General features: G+C 36.5%; 1 protein-coding gene across 1 annotated transcript; it reads right to left on the bottom strand.

Moving 5' to 3' along the window:
• Positions 1 to 1,511: 1,511 nt before the first annotated feature.
• LOC121412985 (Golgi-associated PDZ and coiled-coil motif-containing protein-like) lies at positions 1,512 to 7,739 on the bottom strand (the record flags this gene model as incomplete). The annotated part of the gene is made up of 5 exons (XM_041605749.1): positions 1,512 to 2,788; positions 3,712 to 3,839; positions 4,773 to 4,937; positions 6,048 to 6,137; positions 7,548 to 7,739. Coding segments are annotated over 5 exons (1,191 nt in total), but the record flags the coding sequence as incomplete, so codon positions are not given.
• Between the last annotated feature and the right edge of the window lie 15,036 nt (positions 7,740 to 22,775).

The raw sequence follows: 22,775 nt of genomic DNA, 5'->3' as shown, positions 1-22,775 counted from the left end.
GTATGATTTATGCATAAATTAGCATAATTAATTCATATAAAATAAAATCTCATTATTTTGGAAAATTTTACCATACAGCCTTGTAGATTACATCGCACACTACCAGCGTGCAAATTTTTGCGTCGCTCGCGCGATCGGCGGCCGAGATCTTAATGGGGGGCCATAATGGCCCCCCCCCCCCCCCGGGAATGACAAGAATCAAAATACCCCAGGAGATTTAGGGTCAAGTTAATGCAGGGAGTGATGTGAAAAACTGATAACCAACAAAAAATGTTTGAGTACGGGTGAATTAAAGGTGAAAATGTTGTGTACGACACTCAACATTTTCACCCCTAATTCATCAATGGAAAACATTTTTTTTTTTTTTACATGACTACCCATTAGTACTTGAATATTACCACAAAACAAATTGAAGTTCCTTTTTTTGTTTGAACAGGAGGTTGAAAATGTGGTGAAAATGGCTGATTTTTCTAGCATGGGATCACCCAGTTTGAAGATATGTAAGCTTTACAGAAAGTTACTAACACCCTTTAATGTCTTGTTTAAGGTTGGAGCAAAAAGACTATCACACAAAAAAGATAAAATATATAAAATGCTAGTAATTAACTAGCATACAGAAGTATACATGAAATTCATTAGCCACCACTTTAAACATGAAATCTCACCATTACCGATCATTTTTGACATGAAATAACCAAAGATTATCATAATGAAAGATTGATACAACTACAATACATGTAGAAATGTACTTTACAATTGTAATGCATTCACTTTTTTTACTACAAAAATAATGAAACACTGCACAGTGTTTTGATCGAATATGCTGTACATTTCTAAGAAGCCTCTTGAAAATTATTTCTTACACAAAAAGCATATGAATACACAAATCAAAGATATTCCAAAAGAAGAAACAAAAGTTATCAAGGCTTTAATGGGCATGACAGAACAGCAATGCTAAAAATGTGGATATATGGACGGTATTAAAATTGATATGACGATGATGGTGATGAAGATGATAAACAGAATTTGTACAGTGCCATTTTCTATATATATAAAAAAAAATTCAAAGGTGCTGTATGCGAAAGAAACTGAAGCAATTAAATTCCAGAATTACATACTTTTGAGCTTCACTTATTCCTAACAAATAAAACATGTATATTTGCTGTACATACACATATTTCTTTTTAATTTGCAGGGTAGAGTCCGTCTACTAGGAATTGTTTAACAATGAAGGTTTTTTTTTTCTTACATCAACTCCAAAATATCACTTTGAAACCAATACCAAAACATCATATTGCCCATTCTTATTTCTACATTTATTAAAGCAGCACATAAACATATTCTTATACCAATACACTTACTGGACCATTTTTTGCATTCATATTTCCATTATGATTTAATATAAATTGCGGCCTTTGTTGCGTAGAAATTATATTTCAAATCAAGGCACAAAATGATACAAGTGTAAAAGAGTTGAAAGAAAATCTAAAGTGCTATTTTGAGTTAGCTCCATACAGTATAATCATAAAATGAGGTAAAACTTTAAAAATAATTCTTAAAAACTTTGAATGCAATTGATGTAGCTCTCTGAGCTGTGTGATTTAAAATCATCCCTTTTCAAACAAAGTAATAAATAAAATGATCTGTTTGGCAAAAAAAAAAATCTCTAGACATCGAGTTGCAGGTAACTATAATAAATGAATAAATAAGAAACATAATATTTCATCATTAAATGAGATATTACAATTTGATAAAGAATAGTCTGTTTTCTTAAAATGTCTATGATACTTTGACCTTTTGATAGAATCTAATAATCCGTCCCCTACCTGACTACATTGATAAAAATTAAATTACTTTCATAATCAGATTTCTTATTTTTCCCCTATTAATACACAGACCTGAAAAAACACTTGCCAATACTTACTAGGAAATCCACAATCAATTGTGGCTCAGTCAACAATTTTTCAACACATAAAACTAGCATTATTAGAATGATTTCAAATATATTATAAAGCTTTGCAATGATCTCCATACTAAATTCTACAATGAGTTTGACCATAAGCCCCTTGCACTGTAGATGACTGGAATGACATCCTGGTTGATAACAGTTCAAGGAATACACACAAGATATGTCTCAGTCTTCCATGTCCACCCAACAATGGCCAGCAGAATCTAGCCAGAGAAGACATGTTCACTGCCATCCTCTTCGCTATACCCACCAAATGTCTGGATGGCATGCGCAGCCATGGTGCCAACGTTCATCATGGGCGAATTGGTGGTCCCAGTGGATTTGCCAGAGCCATCATTTGAAGGACTGGTTGGTATATTTGGACCTTCCGATGCTGCACTTGTTGCAGACTGTGCAGACATCGCTGGAGATGCCTCCGAAGACTTTACCCGTTCTGCTTCTGGCACACTCGACATCTCCTTTTCTCCATCCTGCGTGGTGGCTGTTGTAGGAGTTGAAGGTGATGAAACCTCCGGCTGCTTTTGTGGCGTTAAAGGAACGTCCTTAGCGTTCTCTTCAGGAGTTCCTGAGGGAGGACTCGATACTTGAGGTGGCTTTCCTGGAGATGAACCTTGATCCTGTTGGACAATCTCCTGGTGTTGATCAGATGTTGGTGCATTTGTGGCTACTGTGGATGAGGTGGAGGTATTGGTGCTAGCATCCTGCCTGGGCCCAGCGTGAGGTGTCCTCTGCGGTGTCTTGTTGACTGCACCTTGCTGTTGAGGGAGCTTCTCATCTTGTCCATTCGGTATCGTCTCCTCGGAAGCTGATCTGTATCTGCTAAGGAAATGGGAGATGAGTATAAATCCTTGTAGAAAATCAATAATGCAGATTAAGAATGGTTGCCTCATGAAACCTGGAGACACAGGAGTTTATAGTTGTACAATTCCAGAACAAAAAACACTACATTTTCCAGGATTGATTCATTACATGCAGTTTCAGTACTAGACAGACCAAATACTAGTCTGTGTATTTCTGGTTCCCCGACACTTGCTCCAGCAACAATTGCTTCACTATACATTCCACACACTATTATCGTACGACTACATGTACCTTCAACCCTGGAGTTAACACTATACCTTATCCAAAACCCAACCTTAAACCTTATATATATATATATATATAAAACCCTATTGCAACCCTTCTAGGCCTATCCACTTTTTACATCATATCTTGACACTTCATAACATGTGACATCAATGGCCAAAATTTTGGAAGCTGTATTGCCTAATTGCTTTTTCCCAGAGTCTACAGCCACTTTTTAATCGGTACAACTACAAGTGAGATCCAAAGTAATCACTTTAAAAAGAAAAACACAGCGAGTAATGTTGGTATTGAGTCCATCTTTGTTGATCAATCTCTCAGGATTAACGTGAAGGAGTGACATTAAAAACAAGAAGGATACTTGTGTGCATCTAATACCCCTTTCAAACTGGCCTCTTCATTTTTCCCAGGTGAACTTTGCCAGTAAACTTCTCTGGCACGCATTCCATACTTCCCCAGTGAAGAAAAAATGCACCCTTTCGCACTGACATCTCTTCGGCACAGTATGAAAGGGGTATAATATGAAACTCTCAAATTGTCTTCACTTTCCCCTCACAACGTAATTAACCTGTTGGATACAGCTTTATAGAGGTGCCACTCGGTTCCAGTAGCCAATGGGTTATTATTTCACGCCACAGTATGTATATCACAGATCATACCTGTACCCATTCTCCATGAAAGCTTCCTCATCATCTTCATACTCCTCGTCATCGTCATCATCATCTTCGTCATCGTCGCTGTCTGAATCTGGAGCCACAAACTGGACCTTGAGCTTGATCTCGCCATCCTATGATTAAAACAAAAAAGATTATGGAGTAGAAAGAATGAACAAGTGGAGCGCCTCTGGCAGTCTCACCTGCGATTCAATATAGCAGCAGAGCTCACTTTGCAAATTGCTATAGAAAAATTATTCATATAGGCCGAGATCTCAGGGGGGATGAATCAGCCCCCCCCCCCCTTGTGAGATGTCTCCAAATAACCAACTTTTTTAGGGTTAAATTACTATGAAAACTCGCAGGGAATTTATAATTTACCGCATTTTATGTAAAGCCTATTAAGTTGAATCTTCTCTGAATCACCTTTGAACAATGAAAACAAAATCAGTTTGCTTGAAAACATTGGTAAACTCTAAATCAAATCCAATAGTCATTTGGTAGAGCGCATTAATCCTTGAACATTCTCCTTCAGGCAAAGTGGTGAAGGCCATCAAATGGTAATGAACAAGCAGAAAATGTTGTCTCTCAGTGCTTAACTAAAGTTGTGTTATTAGTTTCTTATGATGTTACGGTAGTTTTGTGGTGCTAGACTTCAAATGAAAATAATGGCAGGGGTTTTATAATGGTTATAATATATAGGGAAAATTTGCATATTGTGATCAAGCAACAGAAAACCTTATTGGGCATCATATCAAGTAAAGATCAAAGGTGTCTGTAAAAATCATTAACAGCATGCTCCATAAAGAGCTCCTCAGAACCCAATCTGCCAAATAGTTGCAATGAATTAAATCAAACTTAAATTTGATTAATCTACAAGATTCCCATCATTCAACTAAAAAATTAAGTGTGAGACAGGGACCAGGGGCCCGTTCCACAAAACTTGTAAACACACATTTGCAATAAAAAGTTAAAAGCTACTGAAATCCTCCAATCTGATTGGCTGATGCTAAATTTGTTATACTGTAACAAATCTTTATGAAACAGGGCCCCGGTCTTGGATATACCTGTTGTGAGAGTATGTCTACAGCATCAGCATGCTTCATGTCCAGGAGATTGATCCCGTTGACAGATAGGATGGCATCACCTACGTACAGCTCTTGGCACCTGTCGGCAGGGAGGTTGGGATGTATCTCAGAGATCAGGATGGGAACACCGTGTTCCTTACCACCCTGTAGGGAAAGAAGATGGAAGGGGAAATATAAGTACATGATTTTTTTATTGCATCATGAAGCCTCTTTCAGGTATGATGCCCGGGTATGAGCAAAAGATCAGCAACAGCTTTCAAAGTGTCTAGACATCTTGGGACTCATCTCTCCAACTTATGATGCTTAGAGGGATACCTTGCATCATACAATTCAAGTTTCAAACTATTAGTATCACTGAAGGCGATTACACCCCAGCCATGATATGACGATGGTTCTAATAATATGCCATTACCATGGCAAGGCTGTTTTGTAAACATCAAATTACTGCATTTTGAATCAGTCTTTCCTGTTGGACCAATGTGGGTGCCAAATCAAATGAGCAATGGCCATCAGCAGTTCCATAACGTACCATTCCCATGGCTATGTAGTTTCTGAAACATTTGAAAAGTATGTCTTACACGTATTCACTAAAGGAAAAATGTGGGTGCCAGGTCTCATGAAAATAGAAAATGGGCATTGGGAAAAACTTAAGGGGTAATTTGACCTGCAACATTTGCAACATATGACTACGCTTACTTATTCTAGTTATTCCTGTCCATGAATGTAGTCACAAAGACAAACACACAGCTTTGTACATTGAATATTTCAATATGATGAAAAAAATTATGTTAAGGCCACTACACACGTTATGACCTGACTGGTCTGCGACTGAGTGAGGGGTGATGAATCGCAAGGTAGTCATAAGCCTCGACACCGCAAACCTTAATTACGGTCCGACTACTATGCTGTCTGAGACTCACGAATGTGCCTTTTGCTTTTTGACAAAGCAACTGAGAAAATGACGCTTACTACTGCATATGCAACGTGCATTGCATATCATGTACGCAGCGGTATTCTGTTGTATGATTGGCTGGAAGATGGATTGAGCTGCGATCTAGTTGTCAGGACTAAACACGTCAGATCCTTACGATTTTCCTTGCGATTTTTCTATGACAATTTGCGATTTGTCTATGAGGGTCTGCGACCCTCAAGCTGACAAGAGCTGTGCCATCACATCTTCCCTCACTCAGTCGCGAGCCAGTCGTAGACCAGTCGGGTCATAAGGTAGATGTTCTTAGTAATAACTGTACATACCGTAATAGACATCCCTAGGCCTTCCTCAGGTTCTTTAACCAATGTGACAGTTCTTATATCACCAACACCTCGATTGTTGATAGCAGCTTCCTGTATGAAAACAAAGTGATTTATAAGCATGTCAAATAGATGTAACAAGTGCAAGTGACAACAGGGGCCTGTTTCACTAAACAGTACTTAGTGTAACGGGACTTAGTGTCGCTGCGATGCGTCATACACTAAGACCGGTCTTACTGACGTCCTGTTGGTGCGTCAGTTCCACTAAACTGTTCTTTACTAAGTCCTGTGTGCGACGCGTCTTCAACAATAAAACGTCTGGATTTTGAGTCTACGAAGCCTAATTTTGTGTCCTACGACCTTGTGTGAAGATAAAAAGTAGTAATTTCCCACAAGTTTTCGTCTGCATCGTCTGCGACTAAAAAGTGAGAGGAGGAATTATTATGTCACTTTAACATAATTTTGACTACGGTACCGTACTGTAGGAGGATAATGGGGAAGGTATGGTATTAACCTTTTTCTTAAGACAAAATAGAAGTAAAATATTGAAAGTGAAATGTATGCAGTGGAAGTTGTATTTGATACCTCGACGAAAACAAAAGATTAACCAAAATTTTACCTTTTTGTTTTTTCTCAAGGGAGGAGGGGGGGGGTTGAGTACAAAAAATAGTGTTCATTACCCCCCCTCTCTCTACTATAAACATATTTGGTAGTGTACAGACAGGCAATGACATGATGTTGGGCAATTCATAAAAATAAATTAATAACAATATGCATTCGCCTCAAAAAAATTTAGGAAACGCCTAGAAAAAGAAGCAAGGACTTTCAAAGGGTCGAAATCGAAGCGCTCCCAGTTTGTGGCCACTAGGAAACATGACATTACACTAAGAACAGTTCCTACGTCTCGTCTCGACGAGACGTAGGCTACGCTTTGTATGCAACTTAGTTAAATGGGTACTAAGTACGGTACGCGTCTTAGTGGTCTTTGTGAAACTCCCGCTAAGATGCATCTTACACTAAGTCCTATAACCGGACTTATGGATGCTTAAGACGCATCTTAGCGCTTAGTGATACAGGCCACAGATATCATTGCTTATTTCCACATACAGTACATGAACCGTATTCATGCTATTCAAGACAGCATACAGTACATGCATTTGTAAAAAACTGTTTTGGGGGATGAATGTGAAATTATCAATGCAATAAACTAGTCAACCATATTACGTTGTCTTTATTAAAATTCCTTCATTAATGACTAAAAAATAAAAAATAAATACCAATGAGGATAGGGATATGGATTCCATAAACTTGTGAATGTAATATGGTTCGAAATGCTGAGAGACTACATGTACATGTATTTTTTTTATAACATTACTCGCCCCCACCCCCCTTAAAAAAAAATGAGACGAACACTAATATCAGATAACCACTACCTTTGTGTGTTAAAAATCTCATGAGTATGCACTTGAACTCAAAAAATTCTGAATAAAAGTCTATACTCACATGACCCTCAGGCTGTGGCACGTGCCTCCTGGTTGCACGGCGCCCTCTACAGGCTCGTATCACCGTCTTGTGTCTGTGAAGATGGATTTCAGCCTCGAGTTGGTTCCACAGCTTATCATGTTCTGGTCCTCGGAGATCTCGGCCTAAGAGCTGAATCTGTTGGATCCTGTCAAATGGAGTGAGATGAAATGATTATTGGGATATTCAAAAAGCACCATGATCGAATAATCTTTAGAACAAATCAATCCATGGCATAATTTCCTTCAGCAAGTAATTCATCCACATGAACTGCACTCAACCCAGGTGAAGTGAATGGGTACACGTACAATGTACCTGGCAGGAATTTATTCCATGAAATGCCACCGCGCTGTAAAAGGCTGCAGGGCTAAAGCCAGGGTAATAAAATCCAAGTTCTTTGGAAGTGCATAGGGATGTTATGACATGTGATATGTGCTATACCAGAAATGCGTTATTACTATTATTATTATTAGTCCTTGATACACTCTTTATGCAGTATACATGTGCATGTACCTGAAGAGCTTGGCAAAAGAAATATAATATTAAAGTATAAGAAAAGACAGGACATCACTTCCGTAGGTCATACACATGCACATAATACAAGTTACACCTGTATGTCCTATTTGGTCAGAATGTATAATACTGATCATTAAGAAGTAATATATTTTCATAGCCCCCAAAATGCTGTAGTTCACTCTTAACATTTTCGCCAAATTGACCCTAAATGACTTTTAACCTTAATCATGTGACCTGAAACTTGCCCATGATGTTCAGTGATACTTGATTATTATTATGTCTAAGTGTTTCATGAATCAGATCCATAAACTTTCAAAGTTATTATGGTAATTCAACAGATACCCCCAATTCGGCCAAAGTTCATTGACCCTAAATGACCTTTGACCTTGGTCATGTGACGTGAACCTCATGCAGGATGTTCAGTAATACTTGATTAACCTTATGTCCAAGTTTCATGAACTACATGTAGGCCTAGGTCCATATATTTTATTATATAATATTACATTATAAGTTATGATGACATTTCAAAAAATTAACCTTAGGTTAAAGTGATTGGTTAACATTGGATTGACTTTAAAAATATCTGAGCTAGAAGGTCACACTTGTCATCTGTGTCTGTGATATGTTACAAAAATGAAGCCCTGAAAAAATTGCGTTCGAAAATCATTATTTAGTGCTTCAAAAATTGAAATATAAAGTGACCGGAAACACCATCTTAATTTTATCCCATACAGTTATGTGTACTATTTATATGTAGGCATCTTATAGACATCTATTTACAAAATCGGGGTTTGCCTTGTAGTTTAAGCTTTTCATTCTCAATAATGGTTGTTTTCAGGGTTTATTAGTTCTAATACATGCACTTGTACACATGTTTCATCTTGGTTTGAGAATTTTTTAAATCGGCTGCTCGCAAAGTTAAACAATACCTTTAAGATTTTGATGTTGATTCCCCCAGCATGGTAAGTTCATTGACCCTAAATGACCTTTGATCTTGGTCATGAGACATGAACCTCAGGCAGGATGTTCAGTAACACTTGATTAACCTTATAGCCATGTTTCGACCTAGGTCCATATACTTTCTATTAGTTATGCTGTCATTTCAAAAACTTATCCTTCGGTTAAGACTTGGTGTTGACGCCGTCGTCGTCAGAAAAGCGGCGCCTATATTCTCACTCTACTATGCAGGTGAGACAAAAATTATTAAAGAGAGTTGAATAGAATATTTGCATCAAGACGATTCACACAACCATTTTCCACTATTTCATTTCTATTTTCATTTTCCAAAATATTTATCATCGCCCGGGCCATGTTGCATCTTCCATGAATAGATTACAATGTAGTAATCATTCACTATATACCATAATCTTCTACAGAGTTTGAAACCCTAGCCATCATCAAACACCCTCGTGGGGGCATCCTGAAAACATACATGTACCTATTATAAGGTTGTTTTTTGGCAGACATCCACTGATTCATTCAATGTTAAGGAATCAGTGAGCCCTTGAAGTATTTTTGTTTTTGACGGCAGCAATTTGCTCTCAAACACATTTTAATGTACATGAAATTTAAACAAGATGGAAAGTGGGTGTATGCTGGATAATTTTTTGACTGTCACAATTTTCAAAGAGATACTATTGCAGACCTCCTCTCCCCCCCCCCCCACACCAGTGCCATCATAGAACTGTGTGGGGAAAAATAATTCCCTTCTCCGATTTAAAGGGGAAGTTCACCCTGAGAAAAAGTTTATTGTAAAAATAGCAGAAAAAATAATAAAAAATATTGCCGAAGGTTTGAGATAAATTCATCAAATAATTAAAAAGTTATTAGAATATCAATTATTTGATTTGTGACGTCATATGCGAGCAGCATTCCTACATAGCGAATGGTAAAAAATCGATGAGATGTCATTTTTTCAGAAAATTGAGAATGGTTTTCACTGTACCTTTTGTATATCAATAGACAAATCATTTCACACCCGATCATGAATAGAAAACAAAATTAAGTTATCAGGAACCATAAAAAAATTGAAATTCATGCATTTTATATTACATAACACATGGGGCAGCTGCTCGTTTATGACGTCACAAATCCAAAACTTTGAACTCTAATAACTTTTTTACTCGTTAACGGATTTTCCTCAAACCTTCACCAATATTTTTTACTATTTTTTCTGCTATTTTTGCAACAAAGTTTTCTTCAGGGTGAACTTCCCCTTTAAGCTCCTAGACAACATTAATGCGCCATCATCATCCCATTATACAGCACATTAATTCTCCAACCACCTCAGTAACAGTACCCACGGAGGGGTGTTTACCTGATGGCATTTAATTAAACCCCCAGACTGAGTAGACTCGATGGATGGCAAAGTCGTATTGAAAGCGACACATTCCAATTTGGTTCAATGTCATATCTCTTGCAGCAGTCTGCATTTTTTAACTGGAGATGGTAGCAACAATGATTGATGACCTTCACTTTGTCAGGTCATACCCTATTGAAGAATTCATACGGGCGGAACTAAAAAGATTAAATTTATTTTATTTCATTTCTGATGAATAGAAGAAGAAAGCGAAACAAGTACCATATTTCAATATACATGTGCATGCATGATGAATCCCTATTGTTCCCATGCACCTACATGTAGTAGAAAACCTGCAAACAAATTTCAGGCGAATGCTATTATGTCGTTCGCAATGAAAATGAATAATTTATTCTTGGCAAAGAAGTGTTGAATTGAAATCTAAAAGAAAACAGGACTGACTGTAGATGTAAATGTGTTTAAGATGTTCAACTACATTGTAGGAAACAATGGACAAAAGAAGTATGTATTCTCTTTATCCACAGATCTCATATCTTGCACGGGTGCTCATATCAAAGAATCAAACTCAGTATCAAATCATCAATATCAGAATGGACCCATCTCTTTCTTGTAAACAGAAAAAAGTAGTCTCTATTGACAAAAACATGTTGAAACTTCAAAAATTAAAAAAAATCAGTTTGCTACATGGTATCCCTGATTCTGCTATTAGACTGGCCAGGAATTTGACAGGAAACCTTGTATACAGGCATGTACATTTTTAATACACAAATATGCTACCGGAGGAAAACATGAAATTATGTAGGTTGTCTGTGTATTAAAATCTAGCATAATTGTTGTACATGTACATGTAGAAGAGAAAGTAGTTCGACCAGCTATCCAAACATCAAAGATTTATCCCTAATGGCTAGAAATGATGAGCCTCGGGATTGATTCTCAAGACACATGGCTCACTGCAACATCCTTTTCCTCCTTTTGTAAAATCTTGCATTACATGTAGTTTCCCTTGCGGCCATAGCAACCCAATCTAGCCACCATCAAGCACATCGGGCATTGTAGATGTCGCATCCTAATGAATCTAAATTGAAAGAATGGGCTGCCTGGGAAAGCGGCTCTGTAAAAACAAGGAAATGCATCTAGATGGTGAGGAGAAACGGGGAGATGGAAGTTTCCACAGAAAACAAGCATAATTTAATACAAAAAAAAAGAGTGTTTGGCACTCCATACTAGTTCTGTCTCTAGGTGGCTCAAAATAAAGGAACTCAAGAACAAATATTGTACTGGTATGATAAGAAAAAAAGATCTGCATGACCAGAATTGAAATGCTGTCTGCCAATAGCTTTGCAAAGAAACAGATCTATCTGCTAGGACTGACTAGCCAAAAAGAAACAGTACATAAAAAACACATTCATATTTTTATTGTTTAAAATATTGTTTCCATCTGTACCATTCTTTACTATCTCATTAATCCCTACATGTACATGCATTTTTTTCACACCCCTCTTACGAGAAAACAAAACATTGCAAATAAAGGTTCTACATACAAATGTATAAACCTCAAATTTGCCCCCCCCCCCACCCCCTCTCATGAATTTTCAATTAATTTGTGGCTCATCCCAATCTCACCACTATCTACCATAGATATGAACAGAGGGGGGGGGGGGCATTTCAAGCAGCAAATCATCAGTGTTTTCCACTTTACAGAGTTTACCTTTATAGCCAATCTGATGCTAGAATTTCAGAAATTTCGGGGGGGGGGGGGTTCAAGAAAATCATCAGTGCTTTCCAATGACAAATTCAGGCTCAGCCAATCAGATGCTAGGATTTTAGAATCTTCCAAAGATATTAACAGAGGGGGAGAGGGCATTTCAGGAAACACGTCATCAGGGATTACATGTAGTCTCAGCCAATCAGATCCTAGAATTTCAGAAACTTCCGGGGGGGGGGTGTCAAGAAGAAAATCATCAGTGCTTTCCAATGACAAATTCAGGCTCAGCCAATCAGATGCTAGGATTTCAGAATCTTCCAAAGATATTAACAGAGGGGGAGAGAGCATTTCAGGAAACACGTCATCAAGGGATTACATGTAGTCTCAGCCAATCAGATCCTAGAATTTCAGAAACTTCCGGGGGGGGGGGGGGGGGTCAAGAAGAAAATCATCAGCGCTTTCCACTGACAAATTCAGTCTCAACCAATCAGATGCACTAGGATTTCAGAACCTGTAGCTTATCAACCATGGGTTAACAAGAGCCTGATACCTCAACATTTGGGAAGATCACTTTCTTTGGTTTTTAATGAACAGGCAGTATTTTCTCTGGAATCTCAGCTCTCTACCTACATGTAAAGGAAATGAAGGCAACTTCCTAAAAAAAAAGAGTGCACTGTTGGATAGTCACTTTTTTCACAGTAGCAAAATGAATAATAAACTGTACTGAACAATTTATAGTTGAATATTATATTATATTATATTATATTGATAATACCAGGGAAGAAAAGGGAGCTTTGCGAGAATAGAAATATCCCAATTGAGATAAGAAAAATATACATGTACCAATCATCACTTTTGCTTCATAAAATGTTTTGGTAAATGTTGCTAGAATTTTTATTTGTGCTTTCATCTGTATTTTATAATGTTCTCGATAATTAATGTCCTTTTGTATATTTTGTGAAATCTGCCAGTGGAACAAAATGTTCTATGGAAATCGTTTTCTGAGACCAAATAAAGCTTGTATCTCGAGAGTTGACATAGAATCATAGACATTCCTATATATTAAGATGCCTATTTATACAAGTGTAAATTATACCAGGTTATACCAAGGTTTTTTTACCTGACTGCTATGAAAGCACAATGCCTGTGAGCAAGCAACCAGGGGAACGATTTAAGGTCCTCTCCGAGGGACCTGGTAATGAGGAGAAATGCCTTACCAAAGGGCACTAGTGCACCATTTGGGAATCTAACCTGGGTCACCGAAATCCGAAACCCCCGCTCTACCGACTGAGCTATCGCGCCTCCCTATGTACATGTATTTTATATTTTTTTACATATGTATGTAGTATGTACACACATTTTGAAGCATGCAAGTGACCCACTGTTTTTACCCCTTCTCTCTATCCGTGTGTAGAGATGGTGCCTCAAAGTCAATACATTATGTACAACATTCATGGCGTCAAGCCAATCTAACATCGCATTTTTTGTAGAGTGCTTTAAATGACCGGGTTCCATTATCTTGAGAGCTACATGTATGTGATCAAACATGATGGAATGATACAGTCATATACATGTACATTTGTGCTTTAAAAGATAGTGAACCCCAACACAAAACACACTACTTCATGCTGAGTGACAAAGTCCTGCAGACAACAACACTACAATGTTCGGTGAGCTCAAAGAAACAAACTTGAATGAAATATTTTGTCACCTGACTTCACAATTAAATGACATGGCAGAACTTGAACAATTAAAAGTTCATTTTCCTGTGGGGCTCACTAACTTTTGATGCTCACCACTCTATAAAGTTCTATTTTTACATTTTTTAAAAATAAATTATTCACAACATGTACAGTATGTATTTGTGAATTAAGTACATATATAGTTGTGTCTGTAAAAATTGTACAGTATATTAAACTTTGACCAACATACATGTAATAGTCCACATTATTCAAAATTATGGTACATTTAAACCAATAATATGGTGAAAATGAGTAATGTGGCCATGTATCTTGGTAAACATATTTACAAATTGACCTTATTAGAGTGAACAAACTGTCTTTAAGAGTCAACACTGGATCGAACACAATGTTAAACATTTCACAGAAAAAACCCTGTACATGCTGTAAACTGTATCGCAGCACTATAGTCTATCATTAAGCGGAAAAATGGACATCTATAAAACGGCAAAATGTCTGTACAGAGGAAAAGTTTTATGGAAAGTATCATGTACAGTTCTTGTCCGTTAGGCCAGAATAAATAGGGGCAATCAATAATTCATGTTAAGAGGCATAAATGAGCTGTAGACAAAATGGAAGACCTATGGCTGTCTTGGCTAAAAGGAAAATGTCACATGACACACAGGGAGTTCTTATGTACTTTATTTGACAGTAAATCTACAAAGGGAATATGATTGCTTTGGGAGCTTAAACACAATGCAAGCAAGAAGGACTTTAACAGGATGGTACAGGCTGAATATCTCTCTATGAATAGAGTAAAATTCACGGAGCTAAATGCTAAAAATTTCATCAAAACGGATATATACACAAATAACAAAGTTATTGAATTCTAAATTTTATAAATATTTTGAGAAAATGGTTATATGCACATCGTCATGAATAATTCATTAGGTGGGCTAATGATGTCATGTCCCCACTTTATGTTATTACATAAAATTATTAATGTTTCATTTTTTCATACAAGTGTGAATAATGTGTCTCCATTTTGATGAAATAAGTTGCCGCAATACTAATGCACTTAATCAATTGTCAATCTAATTGTTTTAGTTCTTGGCAGAAAAAAATTGAATAAACCTACTTTCATATAATAAAATATAAAAGAACAAGTGGGGATATGACATCAGACAACCAAATGAATTATAATCAGGGTTGGCGATTTTTTTTTTTTTTAAAAAAATCAAAAAAATCGGATTTATTTTATTTAAATCAGATTTTTTTTATTTAAATCAGATTTTTTTGATTTTTTTGATTTTTTTAAAGTTCCTTCGAAAAAAAAGGGTAATTATCCCCCCCCCCTTACTCTTACAATGACATCAATATTGATGTTATACATTTCACCCCTAATATTGTTCTTAACCACATATTTTGTAATTAAAATCCAGTAAAAATGGACAATTAAAAATAAATTTGAGGAATCATGTATCTGAACTTAATTCTATCATACATAGGCCTACATGTATGAAGGAATATTCCATAGGGAATTCCCAGTGAGTAGAGAAAATTCCCCTCTGGGATTTTTCATTCAAATATTTAAAAAAATCCAAGAGAAAAAATCCCTTATCAAAACTGCCAACAAACCCTTTGCCAATTACTAGTATTCATGTATATTGTAAGAGAAATAATTCAAATCAATGATTTTTTTTCAATTAGTCACAGCTTTACAATAGTCAAAGAGAGACTACAACTGTATATGTTAAGGATCTTTTTGATAAAAAGCTCTTCTCTTGCTACAGATATAGATGCAAAACTCTCAGTTTTGGAGAACAATATAGGAGATAGCTTAGTCAAAGGGTGACTATACTACATTCTGTTACTGTGATTTTTTTACATTAATCTACAATTTTCATTCCCATATTCTCTACAAAAAAATCTGTTTGATCCATGAAGTATGAAAAAAAATCTACTTACTTTTAACTTAAAGGATAAAAACTGCAAAACTGCTTAAATTACAACATATGTATTACAAAAAGAAGTATTTTATTTTAAATGAGACACAGCTTACAACTGCCAATGATTGTAACTGAAGTACCTGCATCTTAAACGTTAAAATACAGTATTAAATGTTTATTCTGAGTTTTGCAAATTGTTGTTATAGAGCTCTTTCCATTATTACATGCAGATAAAAAACTTCCATTATTTGTAGCACTGAACATAAAATGGGCTGCAGTGACTTAAAAGGTTTATAAGAGAAAGCTTTTCTCAACAGTCAAATTATGACTGTACTACATTATGTTAATGTGATTTTTATAATTATGTTATTCAAAACATCAAATGTATGATAAATGTAACAATACGAAATAAGAGGCATGTTAAATATGGTGATTACATGCAGGTATCATTTTTTATTTTACATGACAGAAGTAGTTATGTGTAGGCGAAGGATCAAAACTGGAAAACTGCCAACAAACCTTTTCTCATCGACTTTTATATATTATATTTTTTTTTTACAAACTGCTCTCTGAAAAGTCTTTGGATTATGTGAAAACTTTACGTTAAGAAAGAAATTGACTAATAATAACTGACAAAGAATGTAAAATTTCAGAAGAAAAAACTCGACATAATTTACAAAAAATTAGTACCTATTGACAACATACATCTGTAGTTTTCAAGGAATTACCTGATATTATTAATTTGATTTTAATTTGTTTTAAGTAGATACATGTATGAAGACTTTGTTGATCTTTTATTGATAAAAAGTTAATTCAAAGTTTTTCAGTTGACTTGAAGAATTAAAACTGCATTGAACAAATACTTTGTCCATGATTTGTACATGTTTCAATGGAAGTGATTTAAATCACTGATTTTTTTAAAAAAATCATGGTGATTTAAATCGCGATTTAAATCACGATTTAAATCAACGTGATTTAAATCCGGTTAATAAGAGTTAATCTACGCTTGCAGTATTTTCAAGATCATATTGTACATCATATGTAAATGCAAGCTCACAATCATACATGTATCAAACATACATGTATATACTGCACATGTATCAAATTTTGATGATACATGTATAAATTCACACTCAAACAATTGCAAAGATATATCTCAAGATAATGCATACTGTATGAGGACTAGAGTAACATGCCAATATCAATAAATATTATTTTATGTTAATGCTGCTCTTGGCTTTAAGAACCAATAACTCCTGACAGCCCCCCCCTGCCTTTAATACTGGTCCCCGATAATAAATTCCCCAATATCAGGAAAATGGTTAAGATTGCTGTTGATATTCTACAACCTGTAATTCAGTACAAATGTATGCACATTATTCAAGGTGATTTTTAAATACATTTCAAATTGTGTCTTCTAGTTTTGGGCAGTTTGAAATCCATGGAAAACTGTGTGTACTGTGTAGAATATCATTTTTTATAACATGCGATCAGAGGTCTGGAGATGTGCTCATTTGGTATTCAATCTCACAAAATATGGGGAAGATTATCTGGAAATGTAAACAGATCATATCCAATCTTCCATGATGAGCTGCTGAGGTCGTTGGCAACCGTTTCAAACACCTTTCCAGTTTCTATAGACTGTTTATCTGATCGATGCATGATCAAGTTCATGCAGGGGCTGAAAGCGGAGGAGACAAGAGGCTGTCACAACAAGCCATTATCAAGGTACTATCACAGCATTATAACATTATTGATTGGCCTTCAACACAAACACAGCCTTGGGCCACAATGACGTTCTAACAGCATTCTAATCATCTATTATTCATGTCATTTGCGTTTTGCATCATTGCTTTTCTTTGCTTCATGCAAGAGATGGAGCAGCGAGTGCTGGAACCGGACGGTTGAGTTTGTTACGGATTGGATTAACGATTCATGTAATTTCAAAAATGCTGGATCAACCTTCCTAGGGATAATTATAACAGGGAATACATTTCCATGATTATCAGAGGAAAATTTCCAGTAGTGATAATATTAATTTGAATTGAGTTAAATTCAAAGTACAATGGCATCCAAGCAAGGGGGCTGTAACAGGGGGAACAATTTCAAACTAAACATTCATGGCACCAATTTCATTTGGAGTTTATACTTGTTCCAAATGTACAGTTTGGGAATGAGCAATTAGTGAAGTACATGTACATGCCTCTGAATATTCGATCGTCAAGGTCCCGCTTCATATCATTTTCAGCTTAAAGGAGAATGAAACCTTCAGAACAAGATAGATGATGTGAAAACAGAAAAATCATAGAAACAGATCAATGAAAGTTTCAGAGAAATCGAACAAATAATGAGGTTATGAGCATTTGAATACTGTGATCCCTAATGCTATGGAGATCCTCAAATTGGCAATGCGACAATGATGTGTGATGTCACTTGTGAACAACTTTACCCATTATTTTAGTATATATTGCCTCTTTTATTACATCTATATGTAGATCATGTGTTCTTTCTATAGGAGGGCATGTGATACAGATCATTAAAGAATACATCATGGATAAAAGTTTGCATCACCATACATGTAAGAAAAAGCTAAAAGAGACATTTTGAAGGTATTTTATAGTCCATCAAAGGGAAAATTGTTCACATGTGACGTCAAGCATCCTTGTCGCATTGCCAATGGGAGGATCTCCATAGCATTAAATAGCAATATTCAAATGCTTATAACTTTCTCATTGTTTGTCCGATTTTTCTCAAACTTTCGTTGATCTGTTTCTTTGATTTTTCTGTTTCGATACAAGCCCACTTATTCCAAAGGTTTCATTCTCCTTAAAGCCAAAGGGGAGCAAGGAATAATCATCAACACACATGACTCGTTTTTGTTTTTGTATAATGTACATAAATGTTTATTGGACGTGCTACCAGTAAACAAGAAGATGGTAGGGACGAAAGAGAGGAATGAAAACAATAGCAATGGAATTTGTACACAGAACATGTAGATGACCAAGAAAGAAGACCCTGGCTTGGTAAACAAGAACATTGTGACCTTTGAAAACAGAACAAGGTTTGCAAACACCTAGTGGTTCTGAAGCTCCAACTAATCCTAGCTTAAAGAAGTTGAGTCCACAGATCCAATATACATCTGTATGTCTTCCGTGAAACTCAATTTGCATTCCGTAAAGCCTTTCTGTCAAAGGAAAGTCTAATATTGTTTTCACAAGTGGAGACGACTGAACTACTTTGTAAGCTTTCCAGCCATGTCTGGGTTGCTTCAGGAGTACATGTAGGTGCAAGAATTCGCCTCTTTGATCACACTCCGATGCATGCATAATTTACATTCAGACACAATGCGAGCCACTTGCTGTGTTAAGAGCATGCAGGGTATTTCAAATACTTTTTGTTATAAAGTAGACAAACTTTGATATGAACCAAAGGAAGGCAAATTAAATGTTTTTGCAGCCATTATTATCAAAGTTGTGCAGTTTAAAGTTGTAATGCCTTTTAATAATAAAAGGGGTTTTTTTTTGCAGAAAATTTTCAGGCCAAAATTTTAATGTAAGGATACCATTAAAAATATAGGCCTTGACGTACTTGGTTACTGGGGGAAAGTCTCATGATTTACCACTTCATACTCGAGAACTGTTTGCTATTTATATTCATATGGGCGATCCAAAATTTCTCTTGCTTAAATGTAGACTTACCGGGTATGTGTAGAGTTATTCCCTTTTAATAATCCCCTCCTTGTCAATATCTACAGGTTGTATTTGTGTCAATTAAATGATCAATATTCTCAACATGTTTAATATCACAACCTGAAATATATTAAATGATATAAAATGCACATATGTACAATATACATGTACATGTGTACTGAAGGGTTTTTGTCTGGAAAGAAAACATTGGAACACGTATAAATAAACATTTACATGAAGATGCATCCGAAGCCTGTCTCAAACTAGTTTTTACAAGAAGCCCTTATTAAAAACAGATAACATGTCACTGTTTGCACATGTACATGTATGCATAATCATGTAATTTGTTCCCTTTCGCACTTCATGAAGAAGTCTCTCCAACCCACTCACCCCCCCCCCCCCCCCCCCGGCAACATTTTCTCATCTCTTTACCACTCAATTTATACAGACAACCATCACATCCCCACACTCCTGTCCACTTGTTCATATTTCCTACCCCCCCCCCTCCCTCCACAACCTGACAAGAAGATTGCTTCTCAGATGCCAATATCTGCAGCACACGAACCAACCCCAATTCTCTTGATATATATGTTATTGTCCTGTCATCATGTCCCAGATCTGGCCAGCTTGCAACCCTTCCAGATTAAAGATAATTTATCCCTTCTCTTCCTCCTAAAGGGTGTATGTAGGGCATCTATCACATGGCTAATCAGTGGAAGAGGGCTGCAAGCTTCGCACTCTTTGGGACTGTTCAAATCAGGCGAGTTGCGGAAGCTTAGAATCACAAGACGAACTATCATATGATTTCTACAGGAGTTCATTTAAAATGAGTTTTATTTTCAGTAAGGTTGTCTTCTCTCCTTGTTTAAAGACCTGCCACTATGTAACATAATTGCATAATGCACTGTTCAACCAAGATATCATGGAGTGAACACCATGTAGGCCTACATGATATGAACTGAAAGTTAGCAATGAGAAAGGGCATAATTGAATGAAGATTATGGTTAGGTTACTCAGGTAAAAGCTAACTTGGTTTTATAGAATCACATTGCAAAATAAAACATTTTATCAAGTATTTCATTATTTCCCCCTTGTTTAAAGACCTGCCAGTGCTATGTAGCATAATTGTATAATGCACTGTTCAACCACGATATCATGGAGTGAACACAATGTACATGATATGAACTGAAAGTTAGCAATGAGAGAGGGCATAATAGAATAAAGATTAAATGGTCAGGTAAAAGCTGAAACTTGGTTTTGCAGAATCACATTGCAAAATAAAACATTTTTATCAAGTATTTCATTATATTTCAAATAGTCATACATAAGAGCATAAAAATAAAATATCTTATCACAAACTAAACATCTCTAAAACACGATTCTGGAGTGAAACTTATCACATATATATGCATGTACACAATCAACTCTTTATCCATCTTTCTTGGCTCGCCTCAGAAAGGCAAATTTGAGGCATCCCGGATGAGAGAAGGCGAGAATGTAACATTAGACTACAGTGCCTTTATAATAAACTGGAGTGTGCCAGCTCAATTTCTCATCAATGCCATTAAATTACATGAATTCTTGATGTTCCATATATGAGATTGAGTACATTTTTCAAGGAATGGAATACTTTATAAACCTTTTACTAGCCTCTATGCCCTGGACAACTATATTTCTGTAATGGCAACTATATGCCTGCACTATGAAAAGTGCAACAAAAGGCAACACAGAGAAATGTATTATAGGAAAGAACTTGCTGAGTATTCATTATGAAAAAGTGCGGTAAAAACAGAGCTTGGGATAAAAAGAGAAAAGATAAAGGAAATGAAATATGGGTGAGCTTAAGCATGAGTAAAATCTTTCATGAGGATAACAGAACTACAGTAAACAAATATATCAGGCTTTGAGAAAGTATAGTGGAATTATATTCGAGGTTGGTCTGGCAATTACTTTCCCCGTGGGGCGAAGCCCCGACGGAAATAAAGTAATAGTTTTGCCAGTGTAACTGAGGATTAATAATTTCCACTATGCTTTCGAATGAAATGCCTGATATATTTGTTTTATATCCTACTTTTATTTTCATAATTCATAACCAAAATCTATGCGCTGAGCTTGCAAAGTCCTGTAATTGCATTGAATTATCTACTTTTCTCAAGCCACCGCGCTCAGCGGAACGCAAAATAGTGCCTCTGCCGACGCATCACGGGACTTGCCCTTGAGAGAGAGAGAGCTGGCCGGTGCGCCCGAGAGTTTAGCTAAATACCAAGTTTTCTGAAATAATGACGTCAGAATATTGGTATAGTGAAAAATATATCGAGGTCTGACGTCATGCAACATCATAGTAAAAATATATTTGGTCACATGATGCTATTTGAACCAATCACTATACAGGATTCAATCTATGTAGGATATAATACAAAATACTGGAGATAATTGTCTGCTGCTATATCAGGCAATGTTTTAGTGGCCTTTCCCTTGTAATTAGGTTCCATATTTGTAGACTGAGCAGACAATGTACACATAATGAGTGCAATGGCGTAGTAAACCCCTGCAGAAATTTAAGCGTGCCGCTTGCTAGTAACTAGCATGCGACTAGCAGGGCGCTCGCTTAATAAGCGAGTGCATGCTAGCGAACAGTCCCTGCTCGCTAAAAGATCGCTTAACTATTACTCTGCACGCATATCACACGCTTATTAAGCTAGCCGCATGCTAGTTACTAGCATGCCGCAAGCTTGCGCAAGCTAGTCGCACGCTTCCCGCAAGCTTGGAAATTTCTGTAGGGGAAGTTTCAAGATATGACATGAAAGTCTTGTCAAGTTTCTATTTTTACATAGCACTGACCAATAAAACCAGAAAAGATTTCCACATACGAGATTAAATCAGGTCTGGATTCCAGACTATAGCTGAACACCCTCTCTTCGCTGACATCTTTAAGACACTGTTCTCACTACCTACCTTCCAACACTAGATTAGTGGAAACTAGTTTAGTGGAAACTAGTTTAACGTGTAATGAGAACGGTCCAAAACTGGTTCATAAAACCACCTCGCGATGTAGTTTTCAAGATCGCTTTGCCTTGTTAAACTGGTCTTAGCGCAGGTGAGGATACAATCATTCTTCAGGAAGTGATCTTCACACATTTTGAGCACGCTACTCCACACACTGTGTGAATGCCTATGCTGCGGTTTCAAATTTGGCGTGAAAAAGTGTCACCCCACTGAGAGCGTTCCTGTAACAAAATCACTTTAGTTGAGATGATTTTGAAAACCACTTTCGGATGATCAAGTGGGAATGCTTGCAAAGCGATCTTCCAAACTGGTTTCCTGAACCGGTTTCCAGTAACTAGTTTTAGAA

The sequence above is a fragment of the Lytechinus variegatus genome, chromosome 4 (assembly GCF_018143015.1).
Source record: "Lytechinus variegatus isolate NC3 chromosome 4, Lvar_3.0, whole genome shotgun sequence".
Lineage (NCBI taxonomy): Eukaryota > Metazoa > Echinodermata > Echinoidea > Temnopleuroida > Toxopneustidae > Lytechinus > Lytechinus variegatus.
The sequence above is the reverse complement of the archived record's forward strand: the minus strand, read 5'-3'. Positions and strand labels throughout refer to the sequence as shown.